Below are 19,487 nucleotides of genomic sequence, written 5' to 3' on the forward strand. Positions count from 1 at the left end.
CTTGAGGCCATCACTGCTCCATCCCCTCCGGGATCCCACAGGTGACAGGGCCCTGGAGAGAGTGGGTGGAGAGGCCAATAGAGAAAGCCAACAGCGTCAGATTCCTCCCCTGGAGCACATTCAGAGGGAGCTGGACAGCAGCCCCAGAAATGGCCACATGACAGGCCCCGGGTGTCCAGGGCATAGAGGCCCTGTGTGGCCTGGAATACCAGGGTCCTTCCAAAGATAAGGCAGAATCGGTGACAGATGGGCATCAGAGACACAAGTTTACATTCTTTTCTGATTCTTGGTTTATCTCAAGCCATAAACAGCAGCAAAGAATCTGGCTTCAGGAATACTCAGTCTGGGCCTAGAGTGGGCTGGGGGCAGGTCTTCATTGTCAACCCAAGACCTTTAGAAACTTGGCTTCAGGTGGAAGGGCGGGGAAGGAAGTCTTTGCTGGGGTGGAGGGTCCTCCTGGCTGGAGGTAGGCAGTGTTGGCTGAGCTCCATAGAGGGCTGAGCTCCAGAGTTAGTGACTTCCTCCTCCCAAGGACTCCTCTGCCCTGAAGGCAGGAGCTCCAGGGATTAAGGACAGAGAAGTCTCCTCATTGTAGAGGTCTGCTTTGAACTTGTCACCTTGTTTTCTCAGGGCATGACCCCAGATTTCCTGCCTCCTGCAAAGGTGACCCAGGGTTTGTTGAGGTACACTTTGACTTCCTTCTTGTAGGGTCTCATGTACTGAGGCCCAGCTGGGGGAGGTTGGTGGAGGCATCTCTGTAGGCTCAGTGCTGTCCCTGCCAGGCCCCTGGAGAAGCAGGAGGGGACAGGATGGAGGAGCTTGCTCCCTCTTACACAGTGTTTCCTGAGTGGGGCAGACGGTGGCTTCCTGGGGTGGGTAAGCAGAGCCGTGGATGGGTGGTAGTGCAGGCAGTGGCCTGAAGGCCTAGCTGGCTGGCAGCTGGGAAAGGTAGGAGAGCAAAGACATTAGCCATTCCCTTACAGCCTCCGTTCACATATGCTCTTTGGTCTTTGTTTTCTGCGTCTCCTCTCCTGCAGTGATGGTCCTTCCTGGGAACTACATAGATCTTAGAGCTGTTGGCTCCATTTCTATGGGTAGCTCTTCTGCGAAGCCCATCCTAAGTGGCTTCCCTGTACTGGGGTCTGCCATCCTATCCTCTACCCAGAGAGGTGAAGTGGCATCTCTAGCCAAATCCTGGAACTCTCCATCCTTGGTCCTTTCCTTGTTCCAGGGGCTCTAATTGGGCATTGTGTGTAAAAAAGTAATACAGGGAAAAAAGCTCAGCTCTCCAGGGCACTCAAGGGTGGGAGGGCTGAACATTCACCTCTCAGGCCCAGAGCCAGAAGTGCTGTGCAGTCAGCTGCTGCCTGTCCCTTTGAACACTCATAGCTGGGCAGGGGAGCGGTTTCCATAGGGGTGGCTGATAGCCGTTGGGCAGCCCTGCACAGAATACCTCACCCGCCCTGGAGTAGCCCTGTGACCAAGGGCTAGCCTGGGACGTCAGCGTGAAGCTCAGGGTTCAGCCAGTGAGCAAGAGAGCAGAACGCAAAACCTTTCTTGTCCCCATGTCCCTCTCCTCATCTCGTTACTTCTCTTCCCACCAGTCCGAGGCACAAAGCTCGGCCCCTCAGCATTCTGAAATGCACTCAGCTGTGAAGAAATTCCACCCTTTTCTGGCCACTTGTTCAGTCTCTCATGATGTGGCAGCCAGCTCTGATGACCTTCGTGGGAGAGTCAGAGAACACTTTATCCGTCCCCACCTCTCCAACCTGTCTGGTGCTCACGGCTGGAGTCAGAGCCTGGGGAAGCTGCAGGTCCCAAGATTTCTTTTGCTTTTTGTACCCAGCATCCCATGTGGGGCCCTGTCCCTGGGGAGAGGACTGGCAATACCTTAGTCACCACCTACCTCCTCCCACAGAATTTGGCTCTGGGCTTTCCCCTGGGAGCCAGGGAGAATGTGGGCCTCCAGTTGGCTTGGAGAGCTGAGACCATTTTCTTCACCAGCAGCTCACAGCACTGGGTCCTGTTTCACAATGGCCAGGGAGGCTAGCCAGGATGTTGTTAACCCTTTCCATACTGCTTCCTTAGCCCAGAGGGAACCCAGACTGGAAGATGCAGAGAGCATAGAGTAGATTCAAAGGCCCCCTCCATACTAAGCAGAGAGCAGGTGTCCTTTTGTTGGGATTGGAGTAGGGGGCCCTGAAGGGAAGGGGTTGATGGGTCACGGTGCTTACATATTAGCTGGGGCCCCAGAAGAAGTGGCAGGAGCAGAGGACGTGGCAGTAGTGGGGCTTGCACTGGTACAGCAGCAGAACAGCCATGATGAACACTGGGATGAAACGATCCTTTCCCCGGAGGCAATGTCCCGGGTTCAGCCTGGACCTGGCATGCACGGTCCCATCTCACCTTTCCAGGTTGGAATTCCACTCCAGGAGTTGGGTAGGAATGACCTGGCTGGAACTAGTATCAGCTTGACATGCAGGGGAAACTGAGGGGCAGACAGCTCCCCTTTGCTGCTGTGTGTCAGTTCCCTGTGGCAGAGGGAGGAGGGAGGACAGAGCAGCTTTATCCTGCTCAGCCCAAGGAAGGGGTGGTGTATGAAAGGGAGTATACAGAGGGACAGACTTAGGGAGGAGAAGGAGTTTGTGGCAGGGGCAGATATCCTTAGAAACTGGATCTGAGGACGTAGGGTAGGACTGAACAGTCTGAACTCAGACTCCTGGTGCCCAGCTCTTCTTCCACTGTCACGGACTGTGGCATCATAGAACTCAGCAGGGAAGGAACCCCAGGGTTCAGAGACCAACCACACATAGCATTCTTCCCAAGTGGCTTGCTCCAGGTGACCCTATAGATAAAGAGGCTGGGCTTCTGGCCTCTGGTAGGGGCCAAGGGTGCATCTGCCCCAACCCTGGGGCTTGGGCCAGTAATAGATACTCACCAGTGGCCACAACTGTGGCTAGGAGGCTGTCGTCCACAGTGAGCAGCAGTGGCAGAGGAGTGCCAAGTAAGGGCATCGGCCTTGGATGACCCTGTAGACAGCCAGCAGGGCCACAGGACTGGCTCTCTCCTCTGTCCCCACCGGGCAACCTTCCAACTCAGGGACCCTGGCCCAGAGAAGCAACTTCATTCAGAGCCAGGGTATCTGAGCAGCTCTACAGGTTCTCAGCTTCTGCCTCTGCTTGTCCTGGTCGATACCATGCCAGGACCTATAGATGTCCTATAGATGGGAAGGCACTCCACTTTGCAGGCCTGGCAGACATAAGGGTCCCTCAACAACTGGCAGGGGACAGGGTGGGCAGGAAGACTCAGCCTCTGCTAAACCCAGAAGACAGCCAGGGGAGCTCCAACTCACCCAGATGTCTATGCTTCTCAGTCCCAATCCCCTTCTAGCCTGACTCTGCCCCTGGCCCCTCCTCTACTTCCCATTGGCCCAGATAACTGGGCGCCACATGCCAGTTGGCTGTCCTCTGGTCTTTGCATCCATCTCTAATGGAACTGAGGTGTCCATAGTTGTCCTGGAAACTGTGCACAAAATACAAGTCTCTCTCCCCAGGCCCTCTCCTTCCAAAGGAATTCTTGTGCAGCTCCAGGGGCCCAGCCCACCCCACCTTAGCCTAGCCAGTCTCCCGATTTTGCCCCAGGGGCCCAGCCAGGGGAGGATTTCAAAGCCTAAAAAAGCTCAACCCTATGGAAAGATAAAGGTGGAAAACACTGTTGACCAGGAATTCAGGCAGAGAAGCTGCACTCGCACTTGCTTCAGTGATCTGGATGGGGGAGAGGACAGGAGAGGAGGGCCTGCACGCCAGCCCCACACTCTGACCACTCCAGTCCCACAGACACTTCTCACTCACAGGGCCAAGATGAGCCGGCCAGAGCAGTGGGGGTGGGGCTGGGCTTTGTGAATCAGCATTGCCTGGGGGAGCTTCGAATCCATAGCAAGGGTGGGTTGCCACCTCAGACCAATTAACGCAGAACCCTCAGTCAGGATCCCAATCCACTGGGCTAAAAGTGCAAGCTCAAAGTGTTCACAGCAGTGACAGTAACTAGAACCTGGCAGGGGCTGGGGCTGAAACAGACTGCATGTCCCACCCAAGTTCAAAAAATAAGACTGGAAAAAGGTGCGCTAGTCCATAGCATAGCCGTAGCCTGGGTTAAGCCTGCAGGCTGGCCTGTGAACCCTTAGGCAGCAGACTCTAAATGTTCTGATATTTACTGCCTGTGCCTAATATGCTAAACCCATTACTAATTTTTCTTTTCATTGACGTAAAGGTTGATGTAAAAAAAAGTTTTAGAGAACCAGAGTAGAGCTTCAGATAGGAAGCTCGACTAAAATTGGAGCCAGAAAAAAGCAATCATCTCAGGCCCTGAACCCAAGCACTATTTCCTTGGGAGTTTTTGCTGTTACCGGCCCTTAGAGCAGGAGAATGTGGTGGCAGAGGGGTGTGGAGTCCTCCTGCTTCCATCTGAAGCCCGCAGCCACCACCTAATCATTTTGACTTTGGGTTCATCATTTCAGGTTCCTGATGTGCTAAACGAAGATAATAGAAGTGCCCGCCCCACAGGGTTCTGAGGATTAAATGAGATACTGCATGCAGGGTCAGCACAGTGGCTGAACAAGCAGAAAGCCAAAGGCTGCTACTGGTGGTCAGGGGTGCCCTCTCCTGGCAACTTGAAAAACTTGACATGTTCAGGACCTTTTGTTCCCCAGGCTGAGCTGACCAGGCCCTGGTGACTGGCTGACAGGGTGATTTTAAAGGTCTGAGAAACCTTCACCCTTGCTCCCACGTAAAGTAAGGAATGATACCCCTTGCTAACAATGGCAGGAGAGTCGGAGGGGAGAAAGGGCTTGAGAAAAAGAGGGAGGTCGGACAAACCTTCCCATGTGGCCCTCCCAGGTCCTAAAGCAATGGCTAGGAACCCAAACTACCACTGCTTCTGCCTCTAAAGGGGCAATGAAAACCACCAGGCCCTGGCTGGGATGGCCTCTGTTCTTGAGGGTGCCTGATAACTCACGGGCCCTGGTGACGCCAAACGCAGAGAAGCCAGCCTCTGGCTGCAAGGGAACAAGCGCTGGGTTGGGACCCTGACAAACTGAACTGGCTCTCCTGCTGGCCTGCTGGGTGGCAATGAGGAAGTCTCTGAGCATCTCTGGGCCTGTTTGTTTACCCCTCAGAAAAAGAGGGATCTGGATTGGATGGTTTCTTGTGTCCCTTCTGGCTCTTGAATGGATTCTAAACTGCTCCCACTCTGGGGGCATGAGACCTCCACCTTCTGCCAAAGCACCAGCCAAGACTTTCAGGAGAAGGCCCAACAGTGATGGCTCACTTGTCAGCCAGGAGGAAAAACAGAGGCTTGGTTTAGAGAGATAGATATATTTCTTCTGTTGCATATTTCAGACTCGACACTGAGCTTCAGGCACAATGCTGCTCCAGGTTCTTCTGAGAGCCCCAGCAGAGTCTTCTTCCCATGCTGCTCACGAGGGCTTGCCCCTGCAGGGCGGGAGCCCCAGCCCTGCTTGCAGTTCAGGGTACCTGGGAGACTCTGCCGTAGTCCCAGTAGGTCCCAGTGCCCTGCCATTCTCATCAGGGGCAGGGTATGCTGGAAAGCCCTGGAGCCAGCCCCACCCCTTCTTCTGTGGTCCCCTGGCTGCAAGAGGAGAGGCTGACCCATTAGCATCCAGCTCCACAGTGCTCCCCTAAATCGCCTGTTCTCTGGCCCTCAGAGCCTGGCACCACACTTGCACCCCACAGAGCCTCGGCCGTGAGCACCACAGGCCAAGGCTGGGGAATGAGGTCCTGGAGAGCAAGGCAGGCCCAGCCACCCCCGGAGCAACAGCAGACGGGCTCGTCAGGCCCCTGCTCCCCAGGGCCATGGCCCACTTCCTGGGGCTGCTCTGAGCCCTATTGCACATCTTTTGTTTCCAGTTCATCCTCCACCACCCATTTTCCTTTAAAAAAAAAATCAGAGGGGAAGGTGAGGAAGAGTGGGCCCTGGAAGCTGGAGCCCATGTTCCTGCCAATGTCTGGTCCCTAGCAGAGCCGTCAGCAGTAGTATTATGGCCACCTTCCCTGCCGTCCACATGCGTTCTTGATGGTTGACATGGGTGCACTGCCTGGGCCTCTGGTTCTTGCCTGTGAGGAGGACGCCCCTCCACTGTTTGTAAGGTGCAATTCCCCAGGTCATCCGGGGGCGCTGGCTGGGGCCCTGCTACCTGAGTCGCCCATCTGCTTTGACAGGCCCCAGCTCCGATTTGGGGTCAGGGAACAGAGAGCTCCAGCTGGTCAGTCTGCAGAGCTCCAGGGAGGGACAGGCGGAGGGGCCTATGGCACACAGTCCAGCCACAGACCAAAAGCTGCTCAGTTCCCCATCTGCCCAGGCCTCCAGCGCGGGGCCCGTGAGCTCTGCATGCAGCCGGGCGGCCTCCTCCGCAGGCTCTGGCTGAGGCAGGTTCAGGATGCCACTCAGGCCCTGGAAACTCTGCTCCATATACTCGTTGTGGGGTGGCCCGGCATGCAGCCAGCTGGCATCATCTGGGGGTGCAGAGCAGGGAGTGAGCATGCCCCGCCCCAGCGATTCCACGAAGGCCAAACCATGGGAGTCAGGTCTGGGCACCCTAGTTCCTGTCCTAATTCTACTAACCGAGTCTCATCTTGCTGAGTGACCTTGGGCTAATCTGCAGAACTTTCTGTGCCTGTAAAACTGTTAGTTTTATAAAATCAAGACAGTGATCCCTTGATTCCCAACTTAAGGATTAAATAAAACAGTGGGCTTAAGGCACTTTAGAAAGTAAGGTTACTTTCTGGTAATGTTCTGGTCTGTGTCACCCATGCACCTTCTCAACCCCCTCCAGTGGTTCCCAGAGCCATCAGAGGCCTAGTACCCAGGCCTCCCAGCTGTGGGGCCCTATTCACTTTGTCAGCCTCCCTTCCCACCACCGCCTGCCTACTCCCCTGCTCCCCTCATGCACCAGACACCTGCCAACTTCGTTCCCTCAGTTTAGAATTCCCTTCTCTGTCTATAGAAGTCCAGCTCATTCAAAGCTCAGCTCCAATACCCGCCTGCTATAAAGCTTGCCTCCATTCTCACCCCCTCCTTGCTCCGTCTCCTCCATCAGGCTCGGAGTCCTAGGAGAGCAGGGGTGTGGCTTACCCCTCTAATCTGCCACAGCCGCTGCCCCATCCCAGTACCCTGTCATCCTCTGGGTTATCCCTGCTCTGACCCACCTTCTCTGCAATAGGATGTGACTGGAGGAAGGAAACTTCTATCTACTTACTGAGCACCTACTGTATACCAGCCATTTTTACCCACATACTCATCCGTAATATCTCCCAGGGGGTAGTTACTTGTGTTAGAACCCCCTTGCAGGAACCTGCAGTCTAGGCCTATGGTCAGAGTCTGCTCTCTTAGCCTCAGCCCAGTGGGCAGAGGGCCATGTGGCACTGCCCACCTGGCCACACAATGGACTGGGAGGATGGCCAGTCAGACTTGCTGTCCCAAGAATGTGGAACTTGGGGACCAAGAGGCCCTGGTCAGTCTCTGTTACACTGAGAGGCCATGTATCATGTATTGAGGAGCCAGACCCTGAGGCTGATAAACACAGAGCACAGGATGAGGGACAAAGTGGCCCCAGAGAGACTGAGAAAGTACCTCTGGTTCCCAGTGAGAACATTCCTGGGTTCTGTGGGGGAGAGCCCTGCATTTTCCCAATAATTTCCTCTTTTTCACTGGAGCTAGTTTGAGTGGATTTGTGTCCATTGAACTCAGGTCTCTAGCAATTGTAGAACTCTTACTGTACGTGTAGGAAGACTTGAGGCTCAGGAAGGCCAAGTAATTTGCCAAGGATAACAGCCCAGCTAAAGTTTCAGAGCCAAGTCTGCCTGACACCCAAGCACCATACAGACCACAGTGCAGGGCCCTGGCATGCTTAGGGTTGGATGATCAAGGCTGCAACCTTCCTCCTTCCCTACTCTAATGGTTAGCTTCTGGGGGTCACCTTCCTGGCAAATCCTATTCTGTCTGGCTCCTGGGCATCATTTAGGAACTAGATCCTTACCTTTCCTGAGAGGTAGTTTGCGATTGAAGGTCAAGGGCAGCACGAGGAAGCGGGTCTCACCCAGTGGCTCCCAGAACTGAAGCAGTCGAACAGTCCAGGCCCCTGGCCGCAGGGGCCGGCTCAGTGGGGGCTTGTACTGCGTGACCTCGGTTTCCGCATCTACTGCAATGTCGTAAGACGTGGCCACCACATAGGTGGGGTCGATCCACACCACGGTGGCTGTGAGGTTGGGGCCTCGGGCCCAGCGCTGCATGGCCACAGGCTCATCCAGGGGCCCCAGCAACCCCCCAAAGTTCCGGAAAAGACGCTCTTTGGGGTCCCACTCGGTGCCAACCTGTAGGGAGGGAGGCAGCTGGGCAGGGGCCAGGGGAAAGTCCTTCTTTCTACCTGCTGCTGCCTCTAACTCCTGTGACCTCAGGCCAGTTACTGTCTCTTTTTGGGCCTCAGTTTCCCCATCTGCAAAATAATGGGCTCAGACTAGGATTTTTTTTTTTTTCAGGATTTCTTTAATATCTCTCTAAGCTCTGAGAATCAGTCTAGGCTCCTGTTCTGCAGTGCTGGGGGCAGTAAGGCAGAGATAAGTTTCAAAGCCCTGCCCAGAGACCATCCCCACATGGAGCCAAGGCCTCTGAGAAAGAGACTGAGGAGACACTCAAAAGCCTAACCTTCTGGCCCGACTGGAATGTCCAAGTCCCTTTAGAAGAAAATCCCTGGAGTGTAGAAGACTGGGCTTGCGTTGTAGTGGAACCACAGTCCCCTCCCTGCTGACTGCATGTCCTCTGTGCATCCCAAGGTTGCCATCACTGGGAAAGAAGACCCATGAATCCAGTCCTGAAAGACCTAGCCCAGTCCTTAGCCCTCCCTTGGTGTCTATCCCTCTCCCCCCGCTGCCCTGAGTCTTGCTGGGGGTCAGGAAAAAGCAAGGGGAGGGCCTGTCCCACCTCCAAACTCTGGAGCCGGCTGGCCTGGTCACTGCGCCCCAACAGCTTCAGCAACCCCTGGGGCATCAGCCACATCTCAAGCGTCTCTGCCGGCCCCTGGGCTGAGGGCTGCACCGCCTGCGTCACCAGGTAGCCCTGGAAATGGTCGTCATAGAAATACAGGTGCACGCTGGACGGCAAGCCCCTGGGCTCAAACCTAAGAAGGTTCCAGCAGGGAGAAAGGGAGATGCCATCAGCACACCCAACTTGGCCTGGAGTCTCAGGGAGGGGGCTCTGGGGAGTCCCATCCCCAGACGCTTCCTTTGTCCCAAATCTCACACCCACAGCACCTATGTGCCTGGCTCTTGCTGTATCTGTTTTATTTGCATTTTTCCCTGCCTCAGACTGGGGGCTCCCTGGGGGGCAGGGGCTATCTCTTTCTGATTGGCCTCCCCATAGGGCACCACACCTTGGGAGTCTGCAAAACGTCAGGAGGTCTCACCTGCAGAGTGGGTTGGCCAGTGGGGATGCAGCGGTGGTGGCATGGCGCAGGCTGAGGCGGGCAAAGGCAGTGTAAGCGGTGAGCATGACATCACTGAGCCCACTGGGGCCGTCGGCCACGTCATAGGTGTTCTCCCAGTAGGCCTTGAGGGCCGGGGTGCCGGGGGGGTAGCTGCCATACAGGTGGAAATCCAGGATTTCCAGTACCTCCTGGTTCACAGTCGACTCAAACTTCCGGGCGAAGAAGGTGGGTCTGGAGACTTGCTGGAGCAGGAGAGGCAAGGAGGGTGAAGGGGTCTGGAAGTTCCAAAGAGCACGGCAGGGGAGGGGCCTGCCCAGCGCTGCCGAGAGCCCAGCCTCCCAGTGCTTTTCCTGCTGCCAGTGTAGCCCTCAGATCCCTGAGGACTGCGCCCAGTGAAGGGACTGCAAATTCTGACTGGACCGCCCTGGATTACTTCTGACCCTGGAAAGCACATGGCAAAAAGCTGGGGTGACGCCCTGTCAAGGGGCAGAGACTGGGGGCCGTAGGGAAGCACCTGCAGCCGAAGGAAGTCCTGCGGCTTGAAGTCGTTGGGGGAGCAGCCGCACCAGTCCACGATGTGCTTGTACTGGCACTTGCAGCCCAGCTTGCGGTTCCAGTTGGTGACCCGCAGGTTGTTGTCCACGAGGCTCTCGCAGGCCGGGCTGTTCTCCAGCACCGTGTGGAAGAAGGACTGTGGGTGGCAGGGTGGGCAGAGGGTGAGCTGCGGGCACCCGGACTGCACCCTCCCTGGCCTGGTGCGGGCCCCGGTCACCCACCTCAGCTGGGAGCAGTGTGTACATGTAGAACTGACGTAGCTGGGCCACCAGTGGGTCGTCTGTGTACACCACATACTCCACAAAGCTGCGCGTCAGCACGAACCAATCAGAGCCGCCGTCCACCACGATGCCTGCGGGGATCTGCCGCTCGCCCAGGCGCCACATGTGGGAGTCACACTCATGGAAGAGCCGGTCCAGGCCCTGTTTCTTGATGAACCTGTGGGAGGCAGACGGGCCGTGGCTGAGGGTTTTGCAAGGTGGGACCCAGGTGCTCATCATTCCAGGAACTGGCATTCCTCAATCTGTGATTGGTTTGGTGGCTTTGTAACCCAGGGCTGGGGCCACCGAGCCCCCTATGCGGGTGTGTGGCAAGACCCTAGGGCCTCCCACACCCCCTCACCTGGAGTTGTCCCGGCCATGCGACTTCAGGAAATTCTTGTCCCGGTTCTTGGACAGGAAAGCCACGAGCTCCTCATTGGTCCTGAAGAGGGAATGGAGTGTGGACAGCGTGTGTGAGGTGGCTGTCACTGGCCCAGAGCAGAGCCCCTCCAGCACTCCTCATCTTCACACCATGGCCACTTCCTTTCTCACGGAGAGCCATCCTGGCCACATGCCCGACCCCAGATTGATGCTCTGGGGTGGTAAGCACCTGAGGCCCCCAAGGAAGACCACTCCTTCCTCCACCCCTTGCTGTCTGACCCAGGCTCCCCAGTACAGGCTCCTCCTCCCCATCTCTTGTCCCTCTCAATCCTCACATAATCATCTTTCACTAACCCCCTCCCTAAGACATGGCTGGGGCCAAGGGACCGTGTCTGGGCTGTGCGATCCCATAATGGGGCCTGGTGGAGGGAAAGAGTCCCTCAGGACCTTCGAGCCCCGAGTGCCCAGATGGGCACCCTCCCATCCAGAGGGTTCAGATCACCACCCTGTACCTGGTCGGGTAGTCGGTGGCACTGAGGTTGATGAAGAAGTCCCACGCCCAGCCAGGCACCTCCAACAGGTCCCGCATGCTCCGCAGATACATCCTCAGCAGGCTGGCCCCACCCCAGATGGTGACCATGCGCCAGGGCGTCACCCGCACATTATCATATTGCCGAGCCAGCTCCACCACCTCACGGTGCAGGTAGTTGGAGCGCTGTGGGAGGTGCGGGGAAGAGGGGAAACTCAGCAGCTGCAGAAAGAGCTCCCCAGCATTACAACCTCCCCACCCCACCCTTGTACTGGGGCAGAGTACAAGTGACGTGGAATGGAGACAGCACAGGCCAGGGCTCCAGCTCCAAAGCGGCCGAGTCACCTGGTGCTGGCTGTCCCCCATTCCAAGCCTGTTCCCCTCTGGGCCACCTGAGCAGGTTGGAGACACTGTCTGTCCATGACCTTCTGGGTCTCTGCTCTGCTCACTCAGCTGCCCTTGGTCTCCCCCGGCCACAGTACCTTGTCCACGTGGATGTAGAAGAAGTGCTGCTCGTGGTAGACAGCCTTGAGGAGACGCTTCAGCTGGCGGATGGCACGGCCATGAACCACCAGCATGTAGGCGACTCGTACTGGGGGGCCATCCACGGGCTGCTGGGCCCGGACCTCATCCCACTGGATGCCGGGGCTTATCTTCCCTGAGAGCAGAGAACAGGGGCATCGGTGAGGCCCCTTCCTAGGTCACCGGCGGGAGGCGAGATGGGAAGAGGGGGCTGCCCGTCTTCTGAAGGAAGAACTCTGGACCTGGTGCCCCATGGTCCTGGGCCCCAGCTCCATCTCTGCCACTTAGCGCACTCATCACCGACTTGGGCTGGGAGATGGGCCCCTCCGAGCTTTTATCCCAGAGAAATGGGGGTGAGGATCCCTGCCACGCCCCCTCCCACGCTGCTACCTCTCCGCCCATGCCCATCTCTTACCAGCCCGCTGGCAGTGCCGGGGTACAGCCTTGGGCATGAGGCCCCCGGCCTGGTGCAGACACACCACGTTGGCGATCTCCTGCTGGCACTGCTTGGAGCTGGCCCGAGCCAGTGCAGACAGCGCATCCTTGCCCACGATCTCGCACTTGGGCGTGAAGCCATTGTCTGTGGGCTGGGGGGCACCCTCCACACTCCCTGTGTCTCCATGTGGGAAGCCAGCTGCCCCAACCAGCGCCTCCCCAGCGGCTGCCCCACTCAGGTTCTGGCGGCCCGGGGCCTCTGGGGGTGGGGTGGGCAGGATCCGCCGGCTGGCCCTGTGCCGGCTGGTTACCGCCCGCACCACCTTGGCCACGGGCACGCCGGGGCTCTCAGTGCGGCCCCGCCAGCGCCCATGCCTTCTGCCTGCACTGCCCCTCCGCCCAGCTGAGCTGTCTGTGTCCTTGGAGCCCTCGCCGGGGTCTAGCGGCCGTGGCTTCTTCTGCCTTCCTTTCTGTAAAAGATAGGCAGACAGGTCACTGGGACAGTCACTCTCCTGCTTTTAGCTCCCTGTTGGCCTCAGGCTTAGAAGCCCCTAACACCCTTTGTCTAGAAAAGCATTGTTCACCCGAGGACTCTGCACAAACAGTACTTCTGCCGGGAGGCCTCCCTAACCGGCCAGGGAGGAAATGTCGCCCTCCCCTGTGGCACCATCGCACCCACGTTCCCGCTGCCACACATATCACAGGGCACTGTATCTCTTTTGTGCTTTGGATTCAGATACCACTTTCTTTTTCAGCAAATATGAAAATCAACATCCACATTTATTAGAAGTGTGCAAAGACCCTGCAGACGACACAAGAGTGTCCACCCAGCACTCCCACCGGGCCTGGCTGGGAAGACAGTGTTCATCAGAGGGAAAGCATTCCGCCGATACAGTATTTCCACAGTGGGTGTGCTGAGGCCGCAACAGAGCAAAGGGGTCTTGCCCAGTGGGGAGGACAGAGGTGAAATCTAAGACCTCGTTATTGGTCCGGTTCTCTGGGAAGCAAAGACCAAGAGAAAGTCAGAGTGCAAGAGATTCACCGGGGGGGTCACACTTCTGGACAATAAGGAGGCAGGAGTAGGAGCCAGCAGGGAAAGACTTCAGACCACCAAGTTGGCCTGACATCCGTGCAAGGAAGAGGAAGGAAGAGCTTCAGACAACAGCTCAGCTTGGAGAGGACCTTGGCCAGCTAACGGGAAGCTCCAGGGCAGAGACAGCCTGGAGATGGGAGCTCTGATACCAGAGCTGGGGGTGGCCCAGGAGGTGCTTGGCCATGGCTGGGAGGCTGAGGCAGAGCCTGAAGGCACCACCTGCAGCTGCAGGCTGGCAACTCACTGCTCCTTGTGGCAGGGTCTCTCTCGAAGGGAAAGCTGAGCGCTGTGCCTCCACAGCCCTGCTCTCTGGCTCCTGCATCCTCTTCGTCACACCCAGACACTTCCCTAGATGGTCCCATTACACTTGAAAGTGTATATGCCCACCCTCTTCCCAGCTTTCCCTGTCCCCCTTTTGTGACCTTCCTTGCCTGACCAAATCCCATCCATCCTCCAAGACCCAGCCCTGAGTCCTCATGTGTGAAGCCACCCTGATTGCCTGGGAGTCGGATGTTCTAGCACACCACACTCCTTGGGGAGAAGCTGTCACATCAGCACCATCTCCTCAGTGCCCGGCGGTGTAGGTGGCACATAGGACGTCTGGCTGGTGTCTGGAAGATGAGACACAGAAGGGATGGAGGAGCGAGAGGCACTGTGTGACTATCACCAGGGCCCCCTGCCCAGCTCTGCCATTCCCCCAGTTACCTACATTCCCTGAGCGGGTTCCCTCAGCTATAAAACACAGGAGGGAAGTGTGAGTGTCCGGTGAGATAGAGCATGAGATAATGCAGCTAGGAAGAGCTGTCTCCACCAGCTGTCCCCTTCCTCTCTCCACTCTCTGTGCAAGTCCTCTTCTGGCCTGGCCTAGCAGCATGACTCGCTGGACCACAGCCTCTGAAGCACCCTCCCCCCTGGCTTCTAGGATGCCCTCCTGGTGCTTCTCATGCCCCTTGCCTCCATGACCACTCCTTATCAGCCTTCTAGACTGACCCTTCCTTATCTCCCAAGGCCACCCTGGGGCTGTCCTTGTCTGAGCTTCCCAGGTGACCTCACTACAGTCTCTTAACCCCATCCACTCCCAGGTTTCTCTCTCTTCCTTGAACCTTCATGTATTTAGCTGCCAGCCTCCTTGATGCCTCCCTTGGGAGCTTGCTACCAACCCCACAAATCCAACAGCGAGTTCCTGATCTCCCCGCAGCCGGCTCCTACCTCAGTCTTCCCCATCTCAGTTAATAGCGACTCCATTCTTCAAGTCACTCCGACAAAACACTTTGTCATGTTTTCCTCATACTCCATCATCAGTAAATCCTGTTGGGACTACCTTCAAAATACCTCTAGAATTTGACCACTTCTCACTACCTCCATCACCACCACCCCTGCCTGGAATCCCTGCTCTTACTCTGGATTCCCATCATCCCTTCTCATTACAGTAGCCAGTATTCCTGTTAAAACCAGTCCCATCTCACCTCAGCTCTGCCTGAAGCCACCCATGGTTCCCTCTCTGAGGACAAAGCCCTAGCATGAACCTAGGAAGGCTATGTGAGCAGCGTCTGGCTGCCCACTCCCTGCCCCTCCAGTCTCTGACCTCATCTCCTACTAGCGTCTCCTCATGCTCACTCTCCTCCAGCCACCAGGGCCTTCTCAAGGTCCTTCCATCCCAGCTGGCATTCACTGTCCCCTGCGCCTGGAATTCCCTGCCTCCAATTCCTTGTTCAGGTGGCATCTTCTCAGGAAGGCCAGCTTGGCCACTGTATTTAAAACTCCAGCCGTCCCTCATCCTCCACTTAGTTTCTCCCACAGCACTTATTACCACCTCTCGTCCTGAAATGTACTTCTGTGTCTACGTGTATACTGTGTTCTTCTGTGTTTCTCCCCTTAAGAAATGTCATGTCCATGAGGACAAAGCGTTTTGTTGTTTTGCTCACGGATGTATTCCCAGAGCCCAGAAGAATGTCAATAAATGTTTGGTGAATGAATGAATGAATGAAAAGCTCTTGGCATAGGCTCAGCATTCAGTAAATGCTGTCATCCTTATTATTATTATTCATGGAAGGGGACTAGGAAATGGTCACACGTAAAGCAGGAGAGAAGCCAAGGCCTTCAGATACTTTGGACCATTGGGCTGAGTTTTCCCTGCCCCTCCCCTCCCCTGTCAGAGCAGGGCAGTCATCTCACATGTCAGACGGACAGCCACCTTAGGGCCAGGGCCCCACCTCTACATCTTGGTACCCAAGCCTTCAGTGCCTGGCATCCAGCCAGCCCTCTGATCTCTTGGGAGGTGCCCAGTGAGAGTGGGGGTGTCTACCCCTATCTGAGAAGAGACACCTGCAAGAGGGAGGGCAGGGTGGAGAGGAGGCAGCAGACCCCATTCTGTACCCACACTGGGGAGGGCACCCTGGACTGGGCAGCCCCCAGGAAAGGTGGCTGCAGCCCCACTGAACCGAGTGTACATGAAGCTGGTGATGTCAGACCTGGCCACACAGTGGGCAGAGAAAGACATTCTCAAGCTGAGGTGGATAGAGACAGCAGAGGAGCTGTGGGCTCTCAGGGTGGAAGCCAGTATCTGCGAGTCAGGAAGCTGGTCGGGAGGGCAAGGCAAGGGGCACAGGGCCAGGCTGGCTGTGGTGGGGGACAGGATGTGGGAGGAGATGGGCATGCTGGTGCCTTGCACTGCAGCAGGGAACTGGCTGACCCTGAGAAGGACAGTCCCAGAGGCAGCTGGGGGACCAGAAGGCAGCAGTGAGGAACAGCAAGGGGTCGTCCCCTACTGGGAAGCAGCCCCAGCCACTGCCCCATCCCAGGCATCTTTATATGGGCATCAGCAGGGCCCCATACTTGTGCCCCCTAGAGGAGTTGCCCCTAGTAGCTCCTGGGGGCAGAGTCCCCTCTAATTACTAAGGATGGGAACTGGCCCTCTGACATCTGTCTGGATGCATTCTGGCCTCCCAGGTGGCCCCCTCCTCTCCACTGAGGAGGAATTCAAAGTCCTCTGCCATTTCCTGGCTCTGCAGCTTCTCCTTGGAATCCTTCTCTGAGCTACGGAGACAGAGAAGCAATTCTTATTCCACACCTTTGGACTTCCCAGACTGCATTTAAAGTAAGTTGTGAGACAATGTTTGTGAAAGGTTTGAAAACCATTAAAATGGCTCTCTGGATGTTAATGGTCATCTCTGGTCTCCACTCTAGCCCCTCACAGACGGGCAGAGTGTGCGTCTTAAATGCACCTCTCATCCCATCGCTGCTTAAACCCCTTCGGTGTAAGCGCTCTCCCACTGCACTTAGAATCAAACCTCAGCCCCTCACTGTGGTCTCTAGGATGTGCCCTGGACTAACTCTTGAACCTTCTTCCAGGGAACACACCGCACATCCTTTCCATTCCTCGAAGGCACCCAGCTGAGCCCATTCTCCTCAGGGCCTTCTGCCTGAACTCTGCCTACCTCTTCCCCAGGCTGACTGGGTCTTTCAGCTCACAGGCCACTTCCTGCAGAAGCTTCCCCAACCACCTATCTAAACCAGCCCCCTTGTGTTTGAGTTTCCTTTTCACTGTCAGTCTCTCCCTGCAGATTGCCTGCCCAGGAGGGCCGAGACCTCTTCTATTTTATTTATTTCTGTATCCCCAGTGTCAGCACAGTGCCCGGTATGAAGTAAGGCTTAATAAATATTTGTTACTGACTGACTGACTGAATGAACGAATAAATCCCTATTACCACTGTGCAGTATTGAGATAAAAATAAGAGTTATTTACTGACCGTTTAGCATGTGCCAGCAGCTCCCACAAACACTTCACAGGCATCACAGAAAGAGAGAGGTGCTGTTATTACCCTCATCTTGGGGAGGGGATACCGACGAGGACATGAGAAGAGGTTCGGTGACCTGCCAGTGGTCACATCACTTACTAGTAGCAGCGCTGGACTAGGACACAGGACGGAGAAGGGGGGTGGTCCAACTTCAGTGCTCACCTTCCCAAGTATAATGTTACGCTGCCTGGCAACCCTGAGGTGGCTGCTCAAGGAGTCCAAGCACCAATGGCTGCTTGACGGCACAACCTTTAGGTCATTAAGGATCTTCCTTCCATTCTAGTCCAGGGATTCCCCTAGCAGGTTCTGCTAGGAAGCTGGAGGAGGGGGTGGAGAGGTGGGATCCCGAGTGTTTTACTTGGGGCAGTTGTCCACCCCGGGATGGGGGCAGGGCAGCAGGAACCTGGAGGCCTGGACAACCTCTCAGCCCACCCGGAGATTCACAGAGCCATGCAGTCCAGGGCTGTTTGTTTCTGAGAAGCCTCCAGTGCTTTGCCAGGCCCCTCCCAGTGTGGTCACCAACCTCTGCTCACATACTCCAGGGACAGAGGGCTCCCTAACTCCTCAGCAGCCCATCCTATCTTACAACGTTCCATCTGCCCAAAGAATCATCATACACTGAGCCCAGAACACTCTTTTCCCCTTCTTCCTACTTACTGGACCACAAAGAACAAGCTCACTCCCTTCAGATGTCACAGAACCAGCCTCCCCCACCCCCACCCTCAGCTCCTTTTGGAGTTATGGTCTCACTGTGACTCTGTCCCAGCTCCCCTCACCATCCCAGTCTCTTGGTTCTCCCAAAAAAAGGCAGGGGCAGCTCTTCTCCCAGTCTCCACCGCGGGCCACCCAGACTGCCCAGATGCAGGAAAGGAAAGTGGACACCAGGGCTCCCTTGGCCTTCACCTTGCCAGGTGGAGAGGCCCATGGGGACACAGCAAGCACAGTGTCTGACTCAGAGCGCGAGGAACCAGGACCAAGAAGTGGGGGTGGGGAAGCCCTGCCCTCTGGATCGCTGCTTAGTGCCAGAGTTTGGCCTATCCTCCTCTACCTTTCAGGATGGTCTCAGACCCCACTGGACCCTCCTGACCACACCGGGGAACACATGCCTGGGCCTCCAGCGGAAACCACATCGGCCGAGAGTGAGTGAGGCCTTCGAGGCAAGGCCCTGGGGACAGAGCAGGACGGGGTTTGCCCCTGCTCCAGGGGCTGGGGCTCTACTAAACCAGCTGCTGCTGTCACCATTCCCTTAGAGTCAGAGGTGGCCGGTCCCCAATTCCCTAATGGTCTGAGGCCAACTCACCAGCTCAGTTCCCCTGCCGTCCTCTCCAGAAGACCCATGCAGGCTCTTCAGACCCCTGGCTGTGGAAGCCACGCCTCAGGGATTCTCCAGTTCTCTCCCTTAGGGTCACTCTTCACTCGCTCTTCCCTCAGTGTCAGGACTGAGTTCCACCCCCAGGCTCCACTTCCTAACCGGCAGCTGCCCCTCGGGCGCAGCTGGGCGCCGATGCCCAGGGTCCCTCATCCCCATTCCTCAGCCCACGGCGCGCACACCCCTGCCCCCTCCCAACTTCAGAAAGTTTGGCCTGGGGCTCCCCACCCTCGAGCAGGCTCGGGCCCAGCCCCGCCTCCCGGCCCGGCTCCCAGCCACCCGCGTCTGACCTTCATTGCTCCCCGGGCTGGAGACCATCCCAACAAGACCCACTCCTCCCGCCCCGGGCCCTTGCAGGCCTGCGATCCGGGCCTCGGGGCCACGCACCGCCCCCGCGCGCAGGCCCCCAGGACCGTCCGGGAAGGGGGCGCCAGGAGTCTGATGCCCTGCTTCAGTCGGCCGCCCGCGCGCGGCACGCAGGCGGCCGGTGTCCCACTTCTCCGGCCGGGGCCGCCCGCAGCCCTGCGAGGACCCCGCGCGCCCCCGAGCTCGGCCTCCCCGCCTGCCCGCCCGGCTGTCGGAGCACCTCGCCCGGCTCGTCCTCCTCCAGGACGCTGAAGCTCCACACCACCAGGCCCTGAAGCAGCAGAATGGCCAGCGCCGTGGCGATCGCCAGCTTGTAGCGCCGCACCAGCTTCTGCACCCGCGCGCTCGCCACCATCTTCCTGCCCGGGACGCGGGGCACGCGCCCAGCCCTGCAACCCGGCCGCGGGCGCGCGCACGGGCGCGGGCCGAGACGGCTTCCCCCAAGGGAGGCGGGCCTGGCGCGCGTCGGGGCGGGGCCGGGGGCGGGGCCCGCGGGCCCGAAACGCCACGCCCCGCAGGCCGCTGGCTGAGCCTGGGCCTGCTGATCCGGGGCTCGGAGAGACGCTTCGCCGCCTCTGCCCCGTCCTTGGGTCCCGGCGTTGGCCTCCTGCGCTGGGTCAGCTTCCCGGGCGGTGCCTTCCCGGCCTCAGTCCGTGCCCCAGCCCCTGCGTATGCCCACCTCCT

General features: G+C 57.4%; 1 protein-coding gene across 3 annotated transcripts; it reads right to left on the reverse strand.

Moving 5' to 3' along the window:
* Positions 1-5,356: 5,356 nt before the first annotated feature.
* XYLT2 (xylosyltransferase 2) lies at positions 5,357-19,235 on the reverse strand. Of its 3 annotated transcripts, XM_032498065.1 has the most exons (11): positions 19,024-19,234; positions 12,159-12,648; positions 11,704-11,879; positions 11,205-11,407; positions 10,673-10,753; positions 10,273-10,489; positions 10,011-10,187; positions 9,476-9,738; positions 8,995-9,190; positions 8,054-8,387; positions 5,357-6,530 (listed from the first exon to the last, which is right to left on the reverse strand). In XM_032498065.1, exons 1-11 carry the CDS (start codon positions 19,156-19,158, stop codon positions 6,208-6,210), a joined length of 2,595 nt encoding a protein of 864 aa, XP_032353956.1. In that variant the 5' UTR covers positions 19,159-19,234; the 3' UTR covers positions 5,357-6,207. The 3 variants fall into 3 exon arrangements, 2 of the variants coding, with proteins under 2 accessions (XP_032353956.1, XP_032353957.1); XR_004326526.1 differs by lacking the exon at positions 5,357-6,530 and having other exon boundaries at positions 8,249-8,387; positions 8,719-9,190; positions 19,024-19,235; XM_032498066.1 differs by lacking the exons at positions 5,357-6,530; positions 8,054-8,387 and adding an exon at positions 8,537-8,856.
* Positions 19,236-19,487: the final 252 nt, after the last annotated feature.

Source organism: Camelus ferus, chromosome 16 (assembly GCF_009834535.1).
Source record: "Camelus ferus isolate YT-003-E chromosome 16, BCGSAC_Cfer_1.0, whole genome shotgun sequence".
NCBI classification, from domain to species: domain Eukaryota; kingdom Metazoa; phylum Chordata; class Mammalia; order Artiodactyla; family Camelidae; genus Camelus; species Camelus ferus.